Genomic DNA, 24,755 nt, shown 5'->3' with positions numbered 1-24,755 from the left:
TCAAATCTTAAGACATCATTTTTAAAACATTTCTCTTCAATAGCAGCTGGGATATATAACAGTTCTGAAACCTCGAAAACCACAAGCAACTGCTATATCAAGAAGGGAATATCGAGTTAGCACAATACATCAAAAAATAAAAAGAGCTTCCTTCAAAGAGGGAGCAATTCCTTAACAATGCTACAAACAGGACGCATTTTTCCCCTTTAAAAAAGGAATTACTCATTTTGATGGCTTCTGTTTAGTCTTTGGGGAACATAAGTTAATACTAATGCAAGCTGTCACAGCACAGCAAGCTCAGATGTCTCCACTCCATTCAGAAGTTAAAAGTACAATTCTATTAGAGATGAAAGAATGTGGAAAAGAGCTAGGCTCCAATTACTATCAGGAGGACTGTAAGCTGCTCACTCTCATTAATTTTTATTCCCATTTTAAAGATTTACAAACCAATAAAAACTTATCTATGAACAATACAAACAGCACATAAATTTTAATAACTATCTCTTGAAAAAGTAGGATCCACTTGGCTACTCTAAAGAATTTAGACTGGGGATAATGATTGTTACCAATTAACAAAAACATAAGAAAGCTTCTTTCCTACACCTCACTGAGCTCTGCACATGCTTAGTCATCATTTCTAGAGTTGTTAATGTGCACAAATAACTAAAAGACAAATATGAACAAGCATGAAGGGTTACTGTTTCAATCATAAAAAAGGTGATCATTAAGTCATATCTTTTTTCTAGTATAAAGTTCAAAAGATTAAAATGAAAAATATATACTATTAACATTGTGCTACATTAAAAAACCAGAAGTCCAACTGGGACTAATTCCAAGGATTATACTCCATACACTGATGCCTGAAAAATGTCATAGTTGTTACAAAAATTATTTTTTAAACCTTCCATCAAAAATAATTAGGGAAAAAAAATTAGAAACCTGATTTTTTAGGTGAACAGAAGCCTAAATAATGTGTTTAACAGAGAAACAATGTAGTTACATTGTGCAACTATTAAGCTTTATATTTCTTGACTCTGGCCATTCCCCCTCAGACTCAGAATTTCACCTTCAATATGAATCATAATGGCTACTCTTAAAAGACAATTTAAGAGCTTTTTAAAAATATTATTCTTTATTCTTTTTTAATTTAACCTTTTTCATATTATAGTGACCCACAGGCTATAAATGAATTGATTCTAATAAAATTTATATTAACTATTCAAGCTTTGTAAAAGGGACAGAGAGTAGCTCAAATGAAAGATCATCACTAAGATAAAGTCTTAAAGGTAGACATATGAAAAGCTTGAGACCTTTCCTATATCCCAGGTCAGAATGCAAACAAAATCTCAGAATGAGTAGAAGAAATGAATATTAAATTTTATTTAATTATGGATGGGAGAAACAGACAGACAATAGTATATTGGTCAATAGAGTTACCAGGTTGCTACAACATCATTTTTCCTTAAAAGAGCAATACAAAAGACAAAATGAACTTGACAAAAATTCTATGTTGAAGCACGAAGCCTAGCCAACCCAAGTACTTATTCTTGAAGATTTCTTCTATATGTGGGTAAAGGCAACAAGCTGTTAAAAGCTTAGCAGCAAAACTTCCTCCAGACATTAAAGAGGCACTCCTACTAATAAGACTGCAAAACAGAAGTATGTGTTATAACTACAAGAAAGTGTCCTAATCAGATAACTGTAAAGGGATCCTTAAACAGTATCTAACACAGTGCTTTGTGAAAGGAATTTCACAAAATAAATGACAGCGTTGCAATTTATGCACAGAATAGAATTTAGTTTTTATATTTCTAAGTGAAAACACTTGATTAAAACAATTTTGAAAGAAAAAGGTAATAACTTCATCCGCTTACAAAGAAACTTTATACTAGTTAATTGTCTGAGTCATCTTCACTTCCAAATGGCATAAGCTTCTCTAGCATGTTACACTAACAACTTTAAGGCTATGTCACCAGAAAAAGTGGGTGGTCATCTTGAAAATATCACCAATGCTCCACATTTTCAAACCTGACAGATTTTCGGACATAAGGTCACATATTGTATGATTCCATTTATATGAAATTTCCAGAATAGGCAAATCCATACAGATAGTAAGTAGATTAGTAGTTGCCTGGAACTAACTGCAGGGAGGAGAAAATGGGAGTGACTGTTAATGGTGCACAGTTTCTTTTAGGGGTGAAGAAAATATTCTAAAATTATATAGTGGTGATGATTACACAAGTCTGTAAATTTACTAAACCATCAAACTGTGTGCTTTCCAAGGGTGAATTTTATGGTATGTGAATTATATCTCAATAAAACAATTATTTAAAAGTTAGATTTAGATTTTTAAAAAATCTGACAGAGTTCATAATGTCAAGGTATATATACTACAATAGACATCAGTCAGAACTTTGCACCTGTTCCAAATGACTTTTTTTACCTTGGCAAGGCGGCTCATCTGATCTTCTGAGAGAGTGCTACTTGTTCTGCCAGGAGTTTTTGTGGGTTCTGATCCATCTGCTTCTACATTAGGCCAGACTTTCAAGTCATGCATCCCTTGGCGAAACATGCTAGGGGAAAAGAGAATGTTCAGGGTAGAAGTAAATTAATACAGTTCATTACAGGAAATTTTAGATTCCTAAAAATAAAGAGAATTCTACACATGGAAATGTATATCTCCACTGCCAAGCTTGAGGTCCCCAATGGAATGTAAAGCAATTAACCAAGCAACTAAAATCCATGTCACACTGCTTTGCACATGCCATTCTTTTCTCCTCCAAGCACTCAGAACTATGACAGAGAATTCTACACAGAGAGTGGAAGGAGAGAAGGATGAGAAATGAGCACACACATTTCATCACTTTGGTGAAGATCTGAGGAATAACAGAGATCAAATTCCTAACCAACTGAAGAATGTCACATTTACAATGACTAAAATCAAAATTCAAATAATTACATAACTGTTTTCTTTAAATGACATTATAGTAGACTATATAGTCAAACTGCCTGTACTTGAATCACAGCTGTGCTATTACCCACATAACCTAGGGTAAACTACTTAACCTCTCTGTACCTCAGTTTCCTCTTTTATAAAATAGGATAAAAGGACTTGTATCCCACAAGGTAACTGGAAAAATTAAATAAATCAGTACAAGTAAAAAGTACTTAGAACAGTGACTGGCACACAGTAAGTATTCAATAAATGTTAGCTATTACTAGTCTTTTTGCTGTACAAATTGATTTCTCCTTTCTTTTCCATAAAAGGCAAGTTCTAAAAGTGAATACAATAGTAGGTTCATACAAAAACATTTCCCATGTCTATATATCAGAAATTTAGCACATAGCCAGAATTCAGCTCAAAGTGAAACAATATATAACCTTTGTCCTGTTTTTGTCAAAAAGCTACCAAGAAGATATAAAGATGAAACAAACTCATAAAGAGCTTCAGACAACTATGTGTTTTAATTATGCTGCTGCCAAGTTCCCATATTTCTTTCTGATGGGGAGGTTAAAGATGTTCTTCTGTTAATGTGGTTTCTTTTCAAAAAAATATTTTTGAACAAGAATTTTCAAACATAAAGTCTACTCAAACAGCATCTACTCAAAGCTCAATAAGTTATTTCTTACTCTTAGAAATAAAAAGACTATAGAAATTGCAATAGAAAGAAAAAAACTAGAAGTGTGTAGATGGACAGGCAAATCTAAAGCATTTCATACATTTTCACATTTAATACTTTAAAAAAAAAACAACAAGGTACAGGCTGGGCATGGTGGCTCACACCTGTAATCTCAGCATTTTGAGAGGCTGAGGCAGGCAGACCACTTGACCTCAAGAGTTTGAGACTAGCCTGGGCAACATGGCGAAACCCCATCTCTAAATAATAAAAAAAAAAGCTAAAATCAGGTGGGTGCAGTGGCATATGCCTGCAGTTTTGGGGGGGCTGAGGCAGGAGGACTGCTTGAACCTGGGAGGACCAGGCTATAGTGAGCCATGTTTGCACCACTGTACTCCAGCCTGGGTGAGAAAGTGAGACCCTGTCTCAAAACTTAAAAAAAAAAAAAAAAAAAAAATTGTCTCCTTAACTGCTAATGGTTTACATACATTTTTTCAAATCATTATTATAATGTTCTGGCTAACAAAAAATTTCTTCATAGATTTTCCTAAGGTAATAAAGATTTTCACTAAACATTATATAATGTGTATAAGTAAATGATGCCATAAATATTTAGATTGGGAATTATAAAAGATAGCTACAAACTCATGAGCACAATAAGATCAAAGACCATATCTGTGAAAAGGTCTCTAAAGTTGGCAATAAAACAGGTAATTCTAGTAACTGTATTTGCAAAAGCTTACCTTATGGGCCCATACAAAATGCATTGACTGGCTGCGATAAATCAAAATTCTCAATATTTATTTATCATGTTAAACATCAAAAGAAAGTTACAGTACAAAAACCACATATATACATGTTTCTTATAAAGTTAATTTTCTTTCTCTTTCAGCTGAGATATAGATTCAACATTAAGCAGACCTGCTTAGAGCAGTCTCTAAGGAACTACGTACAGTGAAATGATAATATCACTTTAAATAAATATCCTTAAATGTACCTTCAGAAATAGCAGAAGGCTTCCCTTCCTTCTCTCTACCTTCCCATCCCCCAGTGAATACTCTGGCTGGCTGAACTTAACTAAATCAAAAATAAGCACATTTGGCAAGAAGTCAGTTTACTAAATGATTTAGGTGCCTTGGGATGGATCTAGAGAAGAGATTTAAGGATAGGGGACGTGGAGGGTATGGGTGATGCCAAGTGACTCAAATGAGCAAGTGAACATATTACTTTATTTTGACACTAATGGAACTTTGCAGAGTTACACAGCCTCCAGGTGGCAAGGCAGAAGATGCTCACAGCATCGTGTCCACTTGGGAAATTAAGCCAAACAGGCAAGACAGAAGAAACAGCACAGCAGGATCTCCTTCTGACTCCAGCAGAGGCCCCAGCAACAGCTGCTGTTGATATTCCAGCTTGCAGTGCCAAGCCACTACAGCACCAACTGCCTTGACTTCCAGGATTCACATTTAGGAACAACAACTGCAAGAGAAATCTGCAGCTTGCGTGTGGTTCTTTGCCAGGTCAACCTAACAATCAATCCACTCTTTAGCTACTTTGAAATTTCACAAGCTAGACTTCCAAATTAAGGACGACAAATTATTCTAGCCTTATCCCTAACAAATCAGTATTTCAATTATTAATTAGACTATTCTCCAAGAAGTTCTGCCTCATACTGACTCATGTAAACAAAATAGATATTACCAAACAGCAAGAGCTGATAGTCACAAGATTACCAATACAACAATACTAGATGTCTTGAGGATCACTTTTAACAGCTACTAAGTACACATCAGAACACTTTAGGGGAAAAGGCGAGGGATGGTTGGTGTTATTTCATTGCATAAGAAACATCTGAGGAAACTACAGTTAAAGGCAGCATTTCCCTAAGTTATGAGAATGGTAGTGGCACATGGCACGGTTTTTGAGGACAGGTGGAAGGAAATCTGCACGTGCTTCTTGCTGAGACCACCCAGAATACTCATATTGCCCTGTCTCCCTGGATGGCGGCACCATGCAGGGAAGTAGCTGTGAGCCAACAGCATAAGGAGATGTCTGCACTCTGCTGTAGCACCAGGAACATCCTGAACATCATCTTTCACAATCCAAAGCTGCACAAGAAGACCTGTAGCTGCTTAGGACTAGGAAATGCTTGGCTTTTCTCCAATGCGAGGCAGCTCACCCGCATGGCAAGGCTACAGGACAGAGAGGAAAAAAACCAAAAAGTTGTTTTAATTTCATAGGGTTTCTTAGAATTCCTTCTTCTGAGGTGAAGGTCAGTACAAGCGCCAGCACAGGGGGAACAGGAGTTGGTGATTTAGTCTTTTTGCACTCCACCCCCTCAAAATATCTTAGACCTATATTAAAATCTTACGTTATGTTAGTTATGTTTGGATAACTGCCCTACAACTATATAGGAGTTGAACTGATTAAAAATGAAAATGATGTAAAGCCTGATCTTCACCTTAATCTGAGAGTGACTTGAATATTCGTGTATATCTGACTATGGAAAACAGAACCATTCTAAAGGACTTTTTTGCAGATATTGTATGCATATTTTGCAAATCAAATGAATTTCATATCCTTTGTATTCACTAGGGATTCTTTTGTTTCAATTTCTAAAATTTAATAGCATAGTTTTTGTCATTATATTTAGTCTTGCTATTACCCACTAATGTTAAATAATACTTGTTTTCCATGTTTAACAGGGATATCACGCTTTTCTTTTAAAATAAGTGGAAGTTTAAAAAAAGTAAGTTGGGTTAAATAAAGATATCAAGTAAAGAACAACAGGCCAGGCGCGGTGGCTCACGCCTGTAATCCCAACACTTTGGGAGGGCGAGGCAGGCGGATCACCTGAGGTCAGGAGTTCAAGACCAGCCTGGCCAATACGGTGAAACCCCGCCTACACTAAAAATACAAAAATTAGCTGGGCACGGTGGCATGGGCCTGTAATCCCGGCTACTCAGGAGGCCGAGGCAGGAGAATCGCTTGAACCCAGGAGGCGGAGGTTGCAGTGAGCTGAGATCACCCCACAGCAGGGCGACAGAGAATCCATCTCAAAAAAAAAAAAAAGGGACAATATACTTAGTAAAGAGATATGAATGGAATTCTAAAGTGATAAGTAAATGACTCAAGTTGGAGAAATCAAGCTCTAAGTGAGATAATTTCACGCAATCAGTGCTTCTCTCTAACAGGTTTCATTTATATCGGGCATCTGATGTGTTCGGGACATGAAGGAGTGTAGGATGACCTATTTTCCAGTTAGAGTTAAGAGAAAACAGATGACTTTCCAAGATTCAAAGTCTTATTTTAGTTAATGGCAGAAAACAAATTTAAGTAACCACTCACTTATTGCTACTGCTCCCTTTATAGAAATCCTTGGGGTTTAATGACTTTTTAAAGTAGAATAAGTGCTACTGATTTGTCTTTAGGCACGCTGCCAGCTTGGTTTGGATGGGAGGTAAAGGAATTTTCCTTTCACTGGGATATACACAGAATTACAAATAAAGTGGGCACCAAGAGAAGGAGTAAAGAAGAGGAACGCATGAATGTACGTATAGTCATATTAATAAACTATCACACAGGTCAGTTCAGTGCTTCTCAAAATGTGGTCCATAGGCTCCCTTTCACAGAATCACTCAGGATGCTTGTTTAAAATGCTGATTCTTGGGCCCCACCACAGACACACTGAGTTAGTGAGAACCCAGGAAGATGCTTTTCTCATAGGCTTCCTGGATGGTTCTTAAACACAGGTTGATCATTACTGATTTGATGTAGTACTTTTAAAAAAACATGCCAGAAGCCAAACAAAACAGTACCAAAAATCAATCTGACAGTTTGTTTAGATGTAGGCAGTTCATTTCACTGCATCTGTGGAAATTTCAATTGTCCCTCCCACAACTACATCCTAGTCAGAAAATCCTCTGAAACTAGATCCTAAAGTCCTCTAAAATGCATGAGTACTAACACAGGTGTTCTTATGAGGGAACCTCCTGTTGATATTCCAGAAGGTAAACCACTTGTGGTGAATCTGGGAGGAAAAACCAAGAGGAATGTCTGGTTATTTCTCAAAAATATTTAGCCACTAAGAAGAGCTGTAAATTTTTCTTTTTCTTCTCTGTTGCAAACAAGCCCCTCCCTAGTAACAAAAAATAAGGGGTAAACACTCTGTAAAAGAAACAATACTGATTTAGTAATATGTCCATTCTGCTGTAACATGCTATTTTATCAAAAAGTATATTTTAAAACTGAAAGTTACAATGTTTCAGACTATATCTAAATTATTTTTCCTGTATGAATTTTAATAACAAATATCTCTTTAATAGCCACATTAAACTAAAATACCTAGGTATTTGTAAGCAACCAAGCTATTCCAAATGGGATTACATCTAGATTTCATTCATGAGTTCAGAAGCCTTTCTGACACACTCTATTCCTGGATAGAAAAGTTTAATATTATAAAGGCATCAATTCTCTCTTTAATTAACATATATAATTCAGTAACATTTTCTAACAAAATAACAGTGAGTGTTTTAATTCAGAAAATATTAAAATTTATCTGCCAAAACAAACCTGGAAATATTTTAAAAGAAAGACTAATAAGAATTATCCTTATCTAATATTTAAACATTTTATAATACTATCCTAACTGACAGAATAGCCCAGGAAGGATACCTAATATTTATTAAGTTCATTATAATATTTATTCAATACATAAATATATGATATAATATTTATCAGGCCCATTAAATGTATTTAGTAATGTAACAATCATAAACTACTCAATGAGGTAGATACTATTGTTCTTTCATTTAACATATGAAGACATTGAGGCATAAGATTAAATAATTTGCCCAAGGATACACAGATACTAAGCAAAGAAGCCAAGATTTGAAGCCAGGTAATCTACCACTTGCGTTCCCAACCACTATAGCACTATACACTATAATGCCTCTCTTAGACTTCAACACATGATGAATTGAGTATATAAGGATGCTATTTTAAAATAGCTGGATAAGATGGCTTATTTAATAAGCAGTGTTGGGACAAACATTCAAACCATTTGTTTTGGTTTTCTCTAAAAAGCTATTCTCACCATATCACTCCTTTCACAAAAGTAATTTTAGATAAATCAAAGATTTTAATGTAAAGGAATAAAAGCATGACAGAAGAAACCATTTTAAAGAATCTTAAATGGGAACTTCCTAAGACATTAAATTCACAATGCCAGAACTAAAAACTGATAGATTCAAGATAATAATTTAAAATCCATGAAGAGCAAATACATACTAATTCAAAAGAACAAACCAAACCAGAAAAGCAATATTTGTAACATAACCCACAAAGCGCTAATTCCATTCATCTACAAAGACTCCTTATATATCAATAAGAAAACGACAACTCAAAAAAAAAAAGCAAAGAATTTTATGATATGTGAATTATATCTCAACTTCTAAAAAGGACGAAGTACATCAAAAAGCAATTCATGGAAACATAAACACAAATAGTCAATAAACACTCCAAAATACGATCTTCCTCATACTTAATGATGTAAAAATTAAATAACATTTTTTAACTTTAAAGTAGACAAAAATTAAGACATTTGTAATATCCAGACAGATCTATACCATTTCACACTGAAAGGAACCAGAACTTCTTTCAGAGATTCCAGGTCTGGAGCAGAAAATTACCAAATGAGCCTGGAAAAACTTGTCTACCAGAAAGCAAAGAAGCTACCAATCACCACTAGTGTAAGGACATGGGGTCTACTTGAAGGGGCTCCTACTGACCAAAAATGAGATTTTTTGAGCATTATAAAGAGTAAAGACAGCAATGGACTAAAACACATAAAAAACAAAATGCACAAAAGCCATTGATCACCACCTTTGCAAGTTACTAGGGCACAAACTCATTAGTCTTAAAACTGGTAAAGGGAAAGAAAGTTAAAACATTTGTCTGTCTCCTGGAACCAATCCAAATGTCCAACAATGATAGACTGGATTAAGAAAATGTGGCACATATACACCATGGAATACTATGCAGCCATAAAAAATGATGAGTTCATGTCCTTTGTAGGGACATGGATGAAATTGGAAATCATCATTCTCAGTAAACTATCGCCAAGGACAAAAAAACACCGCATGTTCTCACTCATAGGTGGGAATTGAACAATGAGAACACATGGACACAGGAAGAGGAACATCACACTCTGGGGACTGTTGTGGGGTGGGGGGAGGGGGGAGGGATAGCATTAGGAGATATACCTAATGCTAAATGACGAGTTAATGGGTGCAGCACACCAGCATGGCACACGTATACATATGTAATTAACCTGCACATTGTGCACATGTACCCTAAAACTTAAAGTATAATAATAATAAAATAAAATAAAAAATAAAAATAAAAAAATAAAAAAAAAAACATTTGTCTGTCTTTCCTATATGAACTAAGTAAATACTTGATGAAAGACCAAGTTCTTTAGTGAAAAATTCCAATTAGTAAATGCAGAATAATAATAGAATGTCACAAATTCTCTAAAGATAGACTGAGCCCTCTGTCCCAGGAGAAAAATGATATAGAGAAAATATCCTTTGGGACTATGGGATTTTTTTTTTTTTTTAACAATAAACATCTAGTATTTGTAAATGTTTCAAAAACTGAATTTTCTATCACAATCATTAGCATCATTAGCAAATGATTTTCATCCTGATTTTCATCCTTTTCAATCCTGTTTTTCATCCTTTCTGTCAATATTATAAAAAAAGCAGATAAACCCTGTAACAAAGCAGTTATATGTCAAAGTCACTTTTCCATAAAAGCAAGGTTCTATTTCCCAATAACGTCTATTTTCTACTAGAAATCACATTACCAATCACCAACAGAAGAGCAATATAAATTGTATTTCCTAATCTATCTGTATATCCTATAGGAAATATATGTTAAGTTCAGTGTAAGGAATGATCAAATCATATGTTCCTAACTGGTTTACACTGGAGACTAGGCATAAACTATTAAAGCCTTCCCTCACTCCGAAAAAGAAAAGGGTCAGAAAGCTGCTACACTCCTACAGATGAGACCAACAGAATGCTTACCCATATTTTCCAAAGAGTGAAACCGTTGTTCCTCCTACAGGCACTGCTTTTCCGGGTCCATACACATCCCATATGGTGAGGGCCACTTGGGCATTCCTGGGCAGGTCAGGGTATTTTACTGGTAGTTTCAGCCATTCATTCCAGCTATGGAAATAAAGTTAATATAAATCAGAAATATATATATATATCTTTCTTTTAAATTAACAAACCACACAAAAAGTTTTGGCCGGAGGAAAAGGTTCCAAAAATGTTGTTAGTACTCTAAAAAATAATATGGCAGTCACCTCAATTTTGCTAAAGGCAACTTTCCATTTTAAATAAAAACATAATTGTTTTAATAGAGCTCAAGAAAAACAGCTCTGTTAAATTTTTTAATAAAGAAACTCAGAAAACACCAAGATACCAGAGAATATAATGGCGAAAAAAACCTGGGAAAACATTTCAACCTGTTAGAACTTTTTAAACAAACCATGATTTTCTTTAACCAATCTTCAAAACCCAATTTACATTATGAAGATAAAATAATCAAAATTACTCATACTCAAAAGCACTTCTGAGAATAAATCAGGAAAAAAAACAATCAAAACAAAACCTCAAAGTAGAAAATCTACTACCTTTATCACATGAAGTTACCAGACTGCTCCAGACAGATACGTGACTTCTTATGTGAGAATTTTCTGTTCCTCAAATGATTTCATTAATACTGATAACATTAAGCTATTAGTACTTTATGCTTTCAAAGCACATCTGTATGTATTCTTTCACTAAGGAATGTTTGTTAATAATAATATAGTTAATGACACCACAGCTTTTTTTTTAACCCTCTATATATTTATGTAAATTTTCTTATACATTTAAACTTCACACTATATTCATTTGATAATTTCAACCCTCTTCAAGAGGCACTGGCTTTTAAATTCCAAAAGAATACTGTGCCAACAGTATGCCAAACTAATACCCAGCAGACACACAGAATTCTATTTCTGTTTACTCAAAATTATTTGTTCATTCAATGAACTTTGTTCATTCAAAGTTATTATCTAAGGGACATATCCTAGTCTATATTAAATCCATCTGTATTGCTAAAACATTTAACAAAATTTCCAAAAACTTAAACAACAAATCATTTATATACACCATATAAATTAGAGATGGCTATCAATTTCAAGAAAAAGGAAAGAGTTATTAAATCCTTTTCCTCTATGAAATAATTTTTTTAAAAAAAATCACATGCTTAAGAAAGCCAGTATCTACTACAGATAGGCTCAAACAACTAAATAAAATTATCTAATACTAGCCACATGGTAGGGGAGGCTAAAAAGAAAAACACTAAGCAGTGTCATCTTTTGCCAATGAATAAACCATAGAAGTTAATTAACACTGGCTGAAGTTGAAGACAACAATAAGCAATAACATCCAAAATAATATTTTAGATATTATCCAGATTTCTTTTTGGATAATATTGTGAAATTTCTTATTCTGTATTCTGTCCTTTAATGACTATGAGACAACACCAATGAACAACTAATCATTTGTCTCAAACCTTTTGCTATCCAACACCAGGTAACAACACCTCTTTCAATCAAAGCAACTGCACTTAATATGTTTTATATACTAGGTTTCTGCAGAAGAGTTATTTTGAAAAAAAAGATCCTACTTTGGGAGGCTGAGGTGGGCAGATCACTTGAGGTTGGGAGTTCAAGATGACCTTGGCCAACATGGTGAAACCCTGTCTCTACTAAAAATACAAAAATCAGCCGGGCATGGTGGCGCGCGCCTGTAGTCCCAGCTACTTGGGAGGCTGAAGCAGGAGATCGCTTGAACCCAAAGGGTGAAGACTGCAGTGAGCCAAGATCATGCCACTGCATTCCAGCCTGGCGACAGAGCGAGATGCCATCTCAAAAAAAAAAAAAAAAGAAAAAAGAAAAAAATGTTCCTTCAGTTAAAAAGTTTGAAAACTGCTCTAGATATTCTAGAAGTTATAGAAAAATCTAGTCAGACACCAAAAAGGTATATATTTTGGACACCACTTTGTTCTCTTCCTCTTCACGAATCATCCCTACCCCATCCGCTAACCCTCATTAACCTTAAGATTATATTCACTTGGCAACAATCAAAACATCACAAGACTGCAAAGCCTAAATCTGGATGGTCCAATCCCCACCAGGTACCCCCATCACCGAATACCATTGTGCTAGCACTCGAATCTGATTAAAATACTTCTGAATCCTAACTTTGTAATTTTTGAATTAGATTGTATTATATGTCTCTCTAAAGCCATTTTCAAAACCTTTATGAGACAATGTGAAATATAAGTGTTCTTAAAAACGTAAACTACTTCCCTAAAGAATAACATTCACATAAGAAAAAAACTTAGAAATTTGCTGTACATACACCTAAAAATGAGGATTTACCTTAAGTGTAATTAAAGAAAGTACAAGTGTCCCTCATGGGATCTCTTAGTGTAGGACAGAATAGGACATGATATGATAGCCTTGAATAAATTTCGGATGAGTTCCTCATTATTAGAACTCTCACAACTCACCACCAGAAAGTCAGAAATCAAACAGATTTAAATAATTTAGAATCTCATACTGGCCCTAAAATACTATCTGAACTAAGGAACGCAAAAATTTGGATAGCAAGAGATCCCTTTATGATCTAATTTCTTCTTTCCAAGGTTTATAGAATATCTCTTTTAAGCAAATACTTATAAAGAATAAGGACTATTTAAAGTTTTTACCTCCACTCATTTTAGGATGGCAATTTTTGTTTTGATGAACTACCAATAAATTCAACTTTCGAATACTAAAGAGCAGGATGTATAAAATGTTTTTATACATCCAAATGTTTTCTCTTAGTCTCCTAACGACTATTCTTTTTTTTTTGAGATGGAGTCTCGTTCTGTTGCCCAGGCTGGAGTGCAATGGCTCAATCTCAGCTCACTGCAACCTCTGCCTCCTGGGTTCCAGCGATTCTCCTGCCTCAGCCTCCCAAGTAGCTGGGATTACAGTCACCCGCCACCATGTCCAGCTAATTTTTGTATTTTTAATAGAGAGGAGGTTTCACCATGTGGGCCAGGCTGGTCTTGAACTCCTGACCTCAGGTGATCCACCTGTACAGTATTTTTGTAAAAAGCCTATTCTCGTGGTATTTTATCCAAAATAAGGTGTTTTTCTAAATCTATTGTCTACATAGCTTAGACATTTTAATTTCAAAGTCGTTTTAAATAATTTTAGAGTACTTTCAAGTATTTTCACAATTTAAAAACTACAAACTAAAAATTCAAAGTTTTAGAGATCAAACATGGGAGTTTTTATATTCTTGCAAATATAAAAACTAATGCAGAGAAGAGTTGGCAAATGGGAAGAGGAGGAGAAAACCTTTAATCTTCTAATGGAAAATTTGCTTTTGCTGTAATTTCCTTTTTTGTCAAGTCATGCAACAGAAGCCACTATACATTTTTCCTTACCAAAATGTTTTTGGCCTTCTAGACCTAAATATGTTTTAACTCTTTTGTGAGTAATAGGTGACCTCAAAAATCTAATTAAAGCTTTGAGCTCTGTCCCTGAAAAAGTACACAAAACACAAAATTCTGCATACACCTTCAGGGGTTTGAAGACTTCCTGATTCCAGTTTAAGAATCTCTGATACAATTAAGGAATTCTGCGCCATTGTTTTAGGTGTGATGATGATGATACTGTAGTTATGCTTTAAAAACAGATATACAGAAATACTTACAGTTAAGGTATTATAACATTTGAGGTTTGTTACAAAATGGTGAGAATACAAGATTGGCCATGAGTTAACAGTCGGTACATAACAGAAACTTAGGCGTTCACTGTATTATTCTATGTTTGTAGGTTTAAAATTTTCCAGAATAAAAATTATTAAGTATATATATATTTTTTACGTGTGTGTGTATATCTACATACACATACACGCATATCTATATACACATATATATCTATATCTATATACACACACATATATAGATATACATATATGTGTATATCTATATATGTGTGTGTATATAGATATATACACACATATATATCTATATATATATCTGTCTATATATAGACAGACAGACAGACAGATATCTCTCCACAAAAGACTACTGAAGAAATTACACCATTAAAATACGTGGTTTTGATATGGGCAGATCACCAGAGTTCAGGCTTCTGCTCTCTGAAAACCCTTTCCAGCTACACTGGGTGACATCTGGGACACACAGTGTTGAACCCTCTATGGCACAGTCTGGCTGTCCATGTGGTCACATCCTGTCTTCCATGAATACTCCTTCCTTAAAAGCATACAGCCTGTGTATCCTACACTGAGCCTACCAGAGTGCTGAGTAACACTCGCTGATCAAACATCAGAACTGCACTACATAGTCTATCAAATAAGAAGTGTCAAGAAGTCAGATTAAGGATCCACAATACTCTTCCGAAAAAAACAGGAACTTCATGTTCATTATATTTACCCTGCATCTTGACGAGGTCTTGCTAATGTGCCATGCTGAATAAACTATGAATCTAAATAAATTAGTTTCATATGTAAAATAATAATAAAAATTTTATCTGAACAGATGGCAACAGATCTATCTCTAAAAATCTGAGCTCCAAACATCAGGTTGGATAATATTTCAGACTATCCAGAAGTATTTATGAGTTCAAGAGCACAGGATGGTAAAGAATTTTAAAATGCCACAGACATGTTTTTGGTTTTGGTCATGTAAATCAGTCAAGTGCTTATCAAAATGTCAATATGCTAAATACAAACATAAATCCATTTCTATTTCAATTGCAGTTATAATACTGATATGCATAATACTTTATCTGAGTATGTTTCTACTTCAAATGATTTCATCAATTCCTACAGGTATTAAGAAATTCCTCTATAATCCTACTAAATTATACTTGCAGCATCCATAAAGAAAGGTAAGAACAGTCTGGAACATACCACATGCCAGAAAAAAACTTACTTCCATCTTGTACTAAATGCTTTGTAGGATGTTCTCACTGTCAAGGCCAAAGGCTTCCCTTCTGCAAAAACTTGACAAGTAACATAAAGATCAGAGCATGTCTCTTGGTATAGTCCTGAAAACTTTAACATTGGGTCTTCTAGGACAGCTTTATAACTCTTTTGTTCTCTCTTCCCTTCCAAGCTTCCTCTGAAAGCACAAGAGCAACAATGTTTTAGACATGAATTTTTTAAGCATGTACATATATACATAAGTACTAAGCATGTACATATATGCTTTAAGCATGTACATATATGCATAAGTACTAAAAAGAGTTTACCTTTGTGTTAAGGTATGCCACCTAAACAACATTTTCCTGTATATGAAATTAATGTTATTTTTATATATGATAAGGGTTTCTTAAAATTCTAACATACCTAATATCAGTCCCATCTTCATCAACACATTTCTCTATTTTATACTTCTGAATTTTAAACCCTGCCACCAACCCTTGATCTACCCTCTGGAAGTCACCAGCTTTCTAGGCCTTGGTTTCATTTTCTTCATTTCAAGTTGACCACATATTCATCTATTCTTTCAGGAAACATTTACTATAGTGGACAAAGAAGCCCAGAAGAAAGACAAGATAAGCAATACAGTATTACAATAAAATATTAAGTCATTGCTTCTGGGGAGAAAAATTTACTTTTAACTGCATGTTTTTATTCTACTCTTTCCATTTTTTTTTTTACTATGCATATGCATTGTCTGATCATTTCTTTAAAAAATAGTGGTATAAGTCATAAATAGATATGCACAGGATACTATCACAGAGGGAGGAACATTTTTTAGACATCAAGATTACATCAGATACTGTGCCAGGCATTTTATATTTTCTTTCTTACATAATTTTCACCATATTCTCATTTTATAAATGAGGAAACAGAGACTTACAAACTAAACTCATTATCCAAAGTCACAAAATAAGTAACAGAGCTGAGAATAAACACTAGGGCAGGGAGGCCAAAGCCAATATTCTTCCCATTACAGCAAGATAAATCAGAGTCTCAAGAGTACCTAGGCTGGCATGGGGAAGGGACTTAGTACCCCAGATAGATGTCTGAAATGATCCTGAACAATGCATGAGAGTTGAAGCAAAAGAAGCAGAACGTCATCCCAAAGGGAAAGGAGACAGAGTGTGACCCTGTCTCCAAAAAAAAAAAAAAAAAAAAAAAAAAAAGGACCGATTTTTTGGCTTTTTGTTTATTTTTAATGTTCAAACATTTCAAAAAATGCATTCATATATCCAAGAAACACTGAGCATCAAGCTGAAGGAAAGCCCTTTATCAATACTGATCCTGTATAAACTACTAGTGGTGTATGCTATGGAAAATACCTTAAATGAGTGTATAAAGTATCATACAAAGGTACAAGGTGGTTGTTGACATATTACTTTTACCACCACCACCACAAACTAAAGTATTTGTCAGTGAATAAGGGACTTCTGAAAATAAAATGAAACGATCAAAAAGGTACATCAGACAACTGAGAAAATTTATCTATCACTTAGTGCAGGCCTTTGATCGACACATATTTGTTGAATATTAACTGAACATACACAAGAAATGTTTATTAATTATGGATGATGCTGTGGTCAATAATTTGTGATAGCTTTGACAACACTCCTACATGACCACCTTAAAAGGGACATAATTTCCAACTCCGTCTTGTGCATCCCTCGTCATTATACCGGTTCCATTATCCTCATCTCAAGATATCACGCCTTGACCTTTACTTCAGCCGTGGTGCCCCAAAGTTTTCCTGCAAAGACTCTTTTCTCCTATCTTCTTGGTACCTTTGCAACTGGAAACCTCATCTTCGACTCACTCCCAACTTCCCTGACTAAACACTGCCATACTACCCAAAGATTCACTCTAGGCCTCTATCACCTCCCGTGCTAATACACCATGTGCTCATCTTATTCTCGACTATCGCATCTGCCTGTGTCTACCTCTCCATAATTTCTGAAGCCTTCATTCCATCCTACAAGCCCCGTTCCAAAATAAAGATCGTCCTCTTACTTACGACGAGACTTGATTTCTTAATTTACAATGAAATAGTAATAAACTCTCAAAAGGCTGAACAGCAAACACTTTAAAGACTGTAAAATACAGCTGAACTTAAGGGCTATTCCTACTGCTGTGCTTCTCACAGAGACCACGTATTAAATCCTTTTCCAAAAGAGCCCCTCTCCACGATCCACTCTCTCAAGCCTCCCTGGCTACAGCCCTCCCAGCCGCTCCCAATCTGGGCCTTGAGACGAGTCACGTACTTTCTCCCTCTCACTCCCAACAGGCCCCTGCCCCCACGTCCCTACGCCCCAGCAATCCCACTCTCTGTCCTGAGGGTTCTCTTACATCTTAAGCTGGACGTTGATATCCAGGTCACAACTATAGATGTAGTGAAACTTCTCTGCTTCCCCCATCGCACCGTCTGCAAAAGTACCACCTACAGCGGGAACTTAAGTACAGGAAAAACAACATAAATGAACCAGCTGACCCCCACAACACGGGAACTTCCGGTTCCGCCCTCGCCAGCAAGCCGCCAATCCACGCCAGTAGCGAGTTCCGACGCGGCGGAACTCCCCGCCGCCGAAACAACTCTTCCGCGCATGTGCACAAGGCGCCCACCATCTTGCTTAAGGGTAAATGTATACGGGAAACGGCTAATCTGGTTACATTCCAGTTTTCCTGTCTTGACAGCACTTTTTTGTTTTTAAAGAAAAAGAAACGCTATCATTTGAGCTTCAGCTGTACCTAAAACAATATGAAAGAAAATTCAATTAAAAAAGAATTATAACAGCTTTCACTGGCTGCCGGCTAAACAGGTTACAAGCACAAAAACTGGAATTTTACCAGGTTTAAATTCCAGTGGCCTTCCCAAAAAGTGTAGCACTAATTTGCTATCTCAAGCAAGGATTTTCTCTTTCTGCTCTAAAGAGTAGGGAAAGGACTAAATAGAGAATAAATAAATCTGGGTTTCATGTTTAGTGTTGTCAATATTTATGCTACTTTGGACATAATACTTGCGTGCATGTTTAAACTGGGAATATTCAAATTCAATGTAGTTTCAAGCCCTAACCCAAGTTAGAATCTAGAGTCCTCCTGTAATAACTATAGAACACAGATCTCTAAACCCTCTGAGCTCCTATAATGTTTGTTTTTATAATTATTATAATCTAAAATTGTAGTACTCCCAATTAGATTGAAAACTCTTGGAAGGTAAGACTAGCGTGCCATTTACTTCCGTGTCTTGCCCCCCCTAGCTGTCTAATACATTGCTGAGTTGAATACTTCCTACTTACTGGTTATTAATGATGATATTGAATGAAAGTCTCCATTTTCTATGACTTTATTTTTTTTTTCTTTTTTGAGATGGAGTTTTGCTATTGTCACCCAGGCTGACACGATCTCGGCTCACTGCAACCTCCATCTCTGGGGTTCAAGCGATTCTCCTGCATCAGCCTCCCGAGTAGCTGGGATTACAGGCACCCACCACCCAGTCCGGCTAATTTTTGTATTTTTAGTAGAGACGGTTTTTCACCATGTTGGCCAGTCTGGTCTCAAACTCCTGACCTCCAGTGATCTGCCTGCCCCGGCCTCCCAAATTGCTGTCTATGTCATTTCTTTTTTGGTTTTTTTTTTTTGAGAGGAGTCGCTCTGTTGCCCAGGCTGGAGTGCCGTGCTGCGATCTCGGCTTACTGCAAGCTCCACCTCCCAGGTTCACGCCATTCTCCTGCCTCAGCCTCCCAAGTAGTTGGGACTACAGGTGCCCGCCATCACGCGCGGCTAATTTTTTGTATTTTTAGTAGAGTCGGGGTTTCACCGTGTTAGCCAGGATGGTCTGTATTTCCTGACCTCGTGATCCGCCCTCCTCGGCCTCCCAAAGTGCTGGGATTACAGGCGTGAGCCACCGCGCCCGGCCTATGTCTTTATTTCTAAGTGCTGCATTTTAAGACTGACATCACTAAAGTATGTGCAAATTAGCGTAATTAAAATGTTGAGGGATTAGAAAAAAAATATTTCCAAGAAAGGGTGAAAGGTGTGGAGCTGTTTAACCTGGAATGGGGAAAAAAATGGCTAATGCAGAATGTTTTACACAAAATAAGTTCTCAAAAATATTTATGGAGGCAAGAAAAGGATTTGGGTAGAATAAAGAAAAACATGATAGTTATCCTCCTATAACTTAAAGTTTAAACAAAAAGAGCACCTTTGATTTGTTCCTAAGAATAACTGCCACCAATGTTTGGAACTTACAGGAAATGTAATTTCAACAAACAATACAAATTGAACTTTCTAATTATCAGAGCCATTCAACAGTAACACTGTTGTCACAAATATTCTGTTTAAGACATAACTCCAGCAATGAGTTTGAGGTTTGATGTGAAACCTCAATCTTGAATAAAATATTGACAATGTGCAAAGGACTAAATTATCTGATCCCAGTGGTGAATAAATTACTTTCATTATATAATGGTATTCAATGTATAAACCTAAGATAATATTATATACATATACAACCAAACAAATTTACAAATTAAATATAAAAACTTCAAATTAACAATCTTAATATAATAGATAGTGGGATTTTTTACAGAAACTCTGTTGTTTGCAAAATGATTATGGAATATAGTGTTGACTACTCTTACAGGACTGATTCTTTGAAATTCAGCATGTCTATACTGCTGTATTCCACATGGCAATTCATTTTTCTAGCCTCTTTTTTCTATTCAAATAACTATGAACTCTTCATGAGTATAACCACCATGATGTATTCTGGCTTTATCTTGGCTACAACACGTCTTTTTGTTTTAAGCCTGCTTTGTCCTTTTCTCATTAGCTCATAACAATTAAAGTAATACTGATTGTTTCCAAAACAGTTGCAAACACAACACAGATAAAAGCATGAAAATCAAATGTCAGTACTTAGTTATAAGATACTCATTCACAGAACCCAAAATAGATTTAACTTTTTAAAGATTATCAAGAGAAAAAAATAACATTAAAAATGTATTACAGAGGGATCTCAGAAAACTTGACTGTAATTGTATTAAATATGTTAATACATCAAGGAAAACTAATGTGCCAATAAGGAGCAAGATTTTGGTAAGTCATGGAAGCATGGAAAGAATTATTATAGAAACCAAAACTGTCAGTGCCTTTTGTACCATAAGTCAGGGAAGTGTTGGTTGGTAGACTTGAGTATCAGAATTCAATTAACAAGGCCATCTCTGCAAGAGAAAAGGAAGCCTTAAGCATCTTATTTTGAAAGGAGAGGAATGATTTTTTCCTTCCCATGTGATTTTCATGGATCATGAATATAACATACGCTTATAATTATGGGATACAATTTGCATTGCAAGAGTCCACGATGGCCTGTCTGCAGAAAAATAACTTATAGAAATAGGTGTTTTCTTGGTGTAGTAGGCTTTTCCAATTATTATTATATGATCCCATATTTAATTTTCCCTTGGAGTTGCAGTTTTGGCTTTGTGCTTCTTTTGCCATCTTGTTTCAATTTCTGTTTTAATTATTCTAGTAACCAATTTTAATGATGGCTTAGAAATGTGTTGACTGTGCCTCATTTCTTCCTTCCTTCCTTTCTTTCCCTTCCTTCCTTCCTTCCTTCCTTCTTTCTTTCTTTCTCCCTTCCCCTCCCTTCCCCTCCCTTCCCCTCCCCTCCCCTTCCCTTCCTTTCTCCCGAATCAAAGTTTTGCTCTGTTGCCCAGGCTGGAGTGCAGTGGTGCAATCACAGCTTACTGCAGCCTCAACCTCCTGGGCTCCAGCAATCCTCCCACCTTAGCCTCCTGAACAGCTGGGATTACAGGCATGCACCACCGTGCCTGGCTACTTTTTAAATTTTTTTTGTAGAGATAGGGTCTTACGATGTTGCCCAGGCTGATCTCTAACTCCTGGGCTCAAGCAATCCTCCCTCCTCAACCTGCCAAAATTTTAGTATTACAGACGTGAGCCACCATACCCAACCTCCATTTCTTCAATTGCCCAGGACTGACATAATGATAATCAGGTTTATTTTTGCCAGTTTCTATGACCCAATTTATTCTCTTTGCTTGGAAATTTTTTGAAATGCACTGATAACTTTACAAAGCAACCGTCTATTACTGAGCTCCCATCAAGAGTAAATGAGTATGATGCTGTGAGATTAAATCTATCTCATAATTCCTTTTTTTCTAATTAAAAAATGCCTTTGTAAGTTTTCTAATAACTGTGTTTTAGAACTCAATCACTGCTAGAACAGACAACAGTGCTAAGGCACTTGAAAAATCCTAACTAATGATTCGAAAGTCTTGGCCATTTCTCAGCTGACAATGTGAAAAAAGATGGGCTTAATGAATATCCGTGAATGATCCTAATGCAGGAACCCCCAAGGCCTGGGTTGGGGGATCCATTCAAAAAGGTAATTTATATAGCTGCAAAAGGAAAAGAATAAAAGCATACGTTATTCTGAAAAATAATAAAATTATACTTGCATATGTGTTACTTTGTAATATCTCTGTTACATAACAACAAAGCTCCCCAGTCTTCAGTATTTCTTTATAGCAGTGTGGAAACGGACTAATAACCTGGGTTTCTTATTGTGTAAGCAATAATTATGTTTACAAATTAAGCCACTTTCATTTTTAAAAATCTTTCTGTTACATACAGCTGGAAGCATATAATTCCTAACATGGTGTTAAAAGGTTTTTCATGTTCTGGCTCATTTGGCGGTGTTCAAGCTCTCTAGACTTAGTGTGGTCAAGAACTCTAGGCCCTATCAAGTTCAGACCTTTTAAAAACTGTGCTAGGCTCTGGGAAAGTCTCCATTTTTCTTCCCGACTCCTACCAAAGGAACTTCTATTAGACTTATGCATTGCAAGCCTAAGATTACTCCTTCAAGGAAGCCTCTTCTGATGCCACCTTCCTCCCACAACATTAGTTAAACCAAGTCATTCAAAAATCTATTCCTCCTCATATTCTTCTTTCACAGCACTTCCAAGAGAGTCTGTCATAACAGTTTGGTTGAGTGCTGTCTGACCCACTAGACTGTGAGCTCTGTGAGGAAATGGTTTGTGTCAATTTTGTTTACTACTTGTTATGGATTGAATGTTTGTGCTCTCCAAAATTTACATGTTAAAATTAAATCCCTGATACTAAGATATTTGGAGACAGGGCCTTTAGGAAGTAATTAGATCTTGCGGGTGGAGCCATCATTAAATAGTTTAGTATCCTTATGAAAGTTGGCCAGAGAGCTCTCTTGCATTCTTGCCTTGAGGATACAATGAGAAGTCAGCAGTCTGCAACCCTGAAGAAGGCCTTCACCTGAACCCAACCATGCTGGCAGCCTGATCTCAGATATCTAGCTGCTAGAAATGTGAGAAATAAATGTTTGTAGTTTAAGCCTCCGCCCCCTTACTATGGTAATTTGTTATAGCAGCCTGAGCAGACTAATACACCACTTACCGTATTGTCTACTTTAGTTCCTGGTGTAGAACACATGTTGAAAATAAGGAAAGTAGGAAATAAAATAGTACTTGAAAAACAACTATCTTTCATGTTAGGTGATTTTCTATGTATTATGTTATTATTTCAACAAATTTGTGAAGTAAATGTTATTACCCTATTTTACAGAAAGTAATTGTCAGGTAGGTTGGATGATTTGGATATGAATAATAGCTAATGATAGTGGCAAAACAGTTATATATGACTTCAGAAGGCATGACATTTTTATCAAACTATGAGGGAATGTTTCAGACTAATCCTGAACTTTTTATAATAGAAAATAAATGATTAATTCCAGTATTTTTTAGAGTCCTTGGTGTCATCAAGCACTGCCTTTGGTCCCTCTGCCTCTTTATAGATGATATTCTTAGGTAAGCATCTTGACTCATTACAGATTAGCCCAATGCAGAGAGGATATTTGGGTTCACTCAGCATCTTGCAGGTCATTTATTTATTCAACAAATATTTACTAAGTGCTTAAAATATGCCGCCAACTACAGCAGCAGTATACTGGACATTGGCTTCTTCAATCTCACTAGGGAGAAAATAGCTTCCCCTTCTGTGTGTAGTGCTTCTGTTATCCCTCTGTGTGTGTTTTCTATGTCCTCATGCAACCTATCCTATCAGATCATAGGTTAGAAATAATTTTATTTAATTTTTCCTGTAAATATTGTGGGATGACAATGACTTTATAGACATTTCTAAGAATTCACAGTTATCAGGAAACCCATTGCAATGAGTGTATCTTCAGCCTGCATTATGTTTGATCTGCAGTTCTGGTCTGTGTTCACTCTTACGCTTTTATAAGCTTCACAGGACAGAGGCGCTGCTGCTATTCGTATGGTACTTCTTATTGCCTGGATCTGTGTGCAGTTGTACTTGTGCATGAAAATGCAATCATTGAAAAGTTACTGACCAACACTCAGACTTGTGAGTCTGTAGGCAGCAATTAGTGGCACAAGTAATTCTCCAATCCACAGCATCATTCTAAGTTACTTTGCCACCTGTGCAGATTCCATAAGTGCCCAGGGAAACAGTGACAGAGGCCCGAAGAAGAAGGAAAGATCTTTACTGTATCTTAGGAATTTACCTTTAATAATAATAAAAAAGAACAAAATGCTTATGTAAACACTAAAAGACTAAACCCTGGAATGAAAAAAAAAGAAAAAGGGAGGAAAAGAAGAATTGTTCTCTTAAGAATCTGCTTGGATTTGAGCTGTGCATTAGTTTAAGAATTCTGAAAGTTAACGCTCCTCTCAAGAAGAAAGAAGTGCTTGTTGGGCTGGAGGTAAGATTTGGGAAGAGAATAGAGAAAGACTCAAATGAAGAGAATGTATGTAACAAATAAAACACTGGGACTTCCATCTTCTTAGAGAAGCCACTCAAACCAAGGTGAAGGAGTAGAACTCTGTCTCTCTTTCTGTCTAAAGACAAAAGAAAAGTGTTCTATACCAGTGCTCTTCACAGCAATTAAGAGGAAATGGAGGCTTTCCAGGAACTCATAATATGTGGAGTTGGAGCA

General features: G+C 35.9%; 1 protein-coding gene across 3 annotated transcripts in view; it reads right to left on the bottom strand.

Moving 5' to 3' along the window:
• PIK3C3 (phosphatidylinositol 3-kinase catalytic subunit type 3) overlaps positions 1–18,277 on the bottom strand; it is a 127,835-nt gene extending 109,558 nt beyond the window's left edge. Inside the window, exons 1-4 of one of the 3 annotated variants that reach the window (XM_054460473.2) lie at positions 18,092–18,277; positions 15,696–15,884; positions 10,709–10,852; positions 2,444–2,573 (exon numbers count right to left, since the gene is read on the bottom strand). In XM_054460473.2, the coding sequence (XP_054316448.2) occupies positions 2,444–2,573; positions 10,709–10,852; positions 15,696–15,884; positions 18,092–18,159 (531 nt within the window). In that variant the 5' untranslated portion in view covers positions 18,160–18,277. Of the gene's footprint in view, positions 1–2,443; positions 2,574–10,708; positions 10,853–15,695; positions 15,885–18,091 lie in introns of those variants that run through there. The other 2 variants (XM_063653610.1, XM_063653611.1) reach the window with 2 other exon arrangements.
• Positions 18,278–24,755: the final 6,478 nt, after the last annotated feature.

This window comes from Pongo pygmaeus, chromosome 17 (assembly GCF_028885625.2).
Source record: "Pongo pygmaeus isolate AG05252 chromosome 17, NHGRI_mPonPyg2-v2.0_pri, whole genome shotgun sequence".
Taxonomy (NCBI): domain Eukaryota; kingdom Metazoa; phylum Chordata; class Mammalia; order Primates; family Hominidae; genus Pongo; species Pongo pygmaeus.
Note: the sequence above shows the minus strand (reverse complement) of the source record. Positions and strands in the feature narration are given on the sequence as shown.